Consider the following 3,519-nt stretch of genomic DNA (forward strand, 5'->3'; position numbering starts at 1 on the left):
CGCGACACAACTAATCAATGATGAAAATCGTTGCCAGCGCTTTTAAAAGTCGATTTTTATCGATTTTATCGTGTATTTTTTTATACATACGTAAGTTCTGTCATACAAGCAGCATCACAGGGGTTTGTCCTTTGAGGGTTTTAAGCTTAAAAGCATCTCAGTATATATATGTACATACACAAACACACAGTAGGAATCAGCTGGGCCCAAAAAAACCTGTGACACAGCTTCCTGATTCTCTTCAAATTGCAAGAAGTGACTAAGATTAAAGGGATTATTTCAGGAACCTATTACAACTCAAACAAGAATCCTAAAATATAACGTCTTGTGAAGATTCATATGATTTTGGGTCTGTGTGGAGTAGTAGCCTTAATTCATCAAACAAAATGAAAGTCAGGGTGGACAGTTCATTAAGATAAAGGATCCTGCAGATTATTTTTAAATGATCAATAAAAGATTATTTAAATAACTGAGGGGCCTTTGCAGCTTTATCACTGTCACGCTTAACTTAGCCTGCTGTTTCCTGCGCACCTGTATTATTATATCACCAGCAGGTATGTTTTATCCTCCAGGTCTCTATGTTCGGTTTGATTGGTAAAACACTGGGATACTCCAGCAATTCGCTAAAGACCCTGAGGGCCCTGAGGACCTTGAGGGTACCATCCCGCTTCAAAGGCATGAGGGTAAGAGATTCAAGCACTATGAATCAATAATCTTTATTTTTATTATCAAATCACATGGAACTTTGCAGAGACTCTGAATTATGATGATACACAGAAAAAAACTTACAAACCTTTGTCTAAGATAAAAAACACTTAGGAGGAAAACAGCTAAAGAAAAATCCCTTGCAATAAACGTGTGGTTACCTTTTGAAGATATAAAACAATATTAATTCCCAGAAGAATACAAAAAAAAACACCCTGAGAAAAGGGATAAATAGTATTGAGACATATAGTACAAAGCATGTACATAGGAATTTTGTGTGTACATAAAGTGCAGCAGGTGCCTGACCATTCAATGAAATAGGGTAATGGTCTGTTTGATTATCAGCAGGGCTGTTTGTGTCTGTGTGGGATTATGTTTGTGTGTTTCTGACAAAGTATTTGTTTGTGCTGTTCCTAAGTCTGTCAGTACCTTCACCAAGGAGGGTATGTTTTCAGTCAAGTTATGTGTTTGAAAAGTTATGAATGGATTTTCATGTTTTTTTTTAATCAAAGGTGCACCTCAGTCATCATAATCCGGATGAACAGATTTTTTAAATGATTATTTAACATTATTTGGTAGAAAAAGCAGTTCTGTCCTAAAGCATTGAGTGGAAGTGGTGACTCTTGACAGCTTCAGCATTGTTCTAAAAAAAGTCAAGAAGTACTATAGTGAAGACAAAAACACAGGGTAGGTAGCCAGGCCTCACTAAAAGTCTCAATCTGCTGATCTAACAAGAGCCCAGAGTGAATGAAGAAGGTGAGCGCAGAACAGACACCAGAGGCTGAAGACACAGGCTGCATCATTTACAAATTTATGAGAAGATTTTAAGGACAAAGGTGTATCTCATGCCAAGGAACAATACACTCTAATTTAGTAATGCTCCAGATCATGTGCCACTTTAAACTATGGGTGTAAGTCTCAAGTTGGGGCAAAATTTGCTGCTTGGTGGAGATCTGTGCTCTCTGAGTGCTTTTCTAGTTCCTAACCTAATATTGCAAAACACAAATTGATGTAAGACCTTTTCACAGACAAGCAAATATCATAAGCAAAATGAGACAATTGGACAGCCTGAAAAAGTTGGGCACAGACTAGAGTCAGATTCATAGACATGTGAACAAATCGGATGTGACAGGATAGACAATTGTCTGAATGAAAAATGTAAAGACCTTGGAAACAACCTATTTGACACGACCATCTGGAAGATGGAAGAAAGGCCGATGGAAATAGACACAAGGGAGAAAACAGAGCAGAAATATCTTCTAATATAATGACTCACAGGTGCATCTGACTTGACAAAAAGTATCTACGATTGGTCAGTGTTGGATGATTTTTCCTTGTCCTTTCTCTTCTTTACCTTCCATGCAGGTGGTGCTTCAGAGCATAGCAGCAAGTGTCCCCTCCATGTGCAGCGCACTGCTGGTTGTTCTGTTCGTGTGGTTGAACTTCAGCATCATGGGAGTAAATCTGTTTGCAGGAAAGTTTTACTCCTGTTTTAATGTGACCACAAAAGAAAGAATGGATTGGCATCATATCGCAAACAAGACAGACTGTCTTTACATTCAGGAAAACAACACTGATATCTGCTGGAGGAATGAACAGTTCAACTTTGACAACGTGGGCATGGCTTTCCTTTCACTGCTGGTTATGGTCAGTATGGAATTCATGGATTTAAACCCCCAAACATAACACTAGATAACAAAATTAGGAACATAAAAGCAAGATCACTGTGCTGTTTACAAACCAGCAGTCATGCTTAAGTATAGCTTAAAAAAATACTCACTATGAGGAATGTATAGTATTTGTATATGTTTTTTTTTTTTACTTTCTAAAATTTTGCTCTACTTGAAAAGTGTAAAATATCACTGAAACATTAATGTCTAAATCAAGGGTAAACATTAATGTTTCAATCATGTTTATACTTGATTGATTCAGGAGAACATTTTACAGTGAATGACTCCAGGTTGTTCCAATGAAACTCTGTGCTTTGATGCAGGCAACATCAGCAGGCTGGAAAGATATCATGCATGATGCTGTGGACTCCACACAGGTCAGTGCACTCATTGGTATTGGCTTTTTGAAACAAGTCCCAACATCTCCACCTGCAGCTACCTTGTGAGTGACACCATGTTAAGGCCCTGCAGGGTGTTCTGAGGTGTTGCACAATACGTTTGTGGTGCATCCAACACTTTGTTGTCCTCTGAATCATCTATTAGTGCTGGTGCTAACATTATTCTAAGAATGAATCAATTCAATTAGTCTGAGTAAGTAGAATACCATAATAAACAAATCTTTTGAACTTAAGGAAACATCTATTTTAACATTTTAAATTAATTTCAAATGGAAGAAACATATACAAAATAGATAAATCCAGTGCTCATGACATTAAAATTCATTAAGATCCCCTGGATAGAGCATATTTACAAAGACTTTTCATCCTAAATGGAAAATGTTTATATTTTTTACGCTTTTGTTGTTGTACAAAAAAACACATTAGAGTCTATATGTTGGAGTTAAAATTTCCATCTGAATAACAGTTTGGTTGATGATTATTGCAATATTTGATTAATTGCAAGTATTGCTATTTATGTAAATTACTACTTTAAAATATTTAAAATTGACAGGCAATTCCAGAAAGTCGAGGTTCCAATTAAAAAGAGAGAATAGTGCAGTACTTAATGTGCAGGAAGTCTCTAGATCATTAGTCCAAACATTTTGCTAATAAAGCCAAAATCCTCAAATTGAGAGTAGTTGCAGGTCACATAAATACAATATATATTCTCAAAACATCTCAAACAGTTTTAGTTTTAAAGGAAT

General features: G+C 36.3%; 1 protein-coding gene across 1 annotated transcript in view; it reads left to right on the plus strand.

Annotated features, from left to right (window-relative positions):
- Positions 1–3,519, plus strand: part of LOC107092636 (sodium channel protein type 8 subunit alpha-like) — a 42,916-nt gene that overhangs the window by 24,854 nt on the left and 14,543 nt on the right. The window contains exons 20-22 of the mRNA XM_015387220.1: positions 573–683; positions 2,071–2,352; positions 2,699–2,752. Coding sequence (XP_015242706.1) covers positions 573–683; positions 2,071–2,352; positions 2,699–2,752 — 447 coding nt within the window. The remainder of the gene's footprint in view (positions 1–572; positions 684–2,070; positions 2,353–2,698; positions 2,753–3,519) is intronic.

This window comes from Cyprinodon variegatus, unplaced genomic scaffold, assembly GCF_000732505.1.
Source record: "Cyprinodon variegatus isolate N-32 unplaced genomic scaffold, C_variegatus-1.0 Scaffold388, whole genome shotgun sequence".
Lineage (NCBI taxonomy): Eukaryota > Metazoa > Chordata > Actinopteri > Cyprinodontiformes > Cyprinodontidae > Cyprinodon > Cyprinodon variegatus.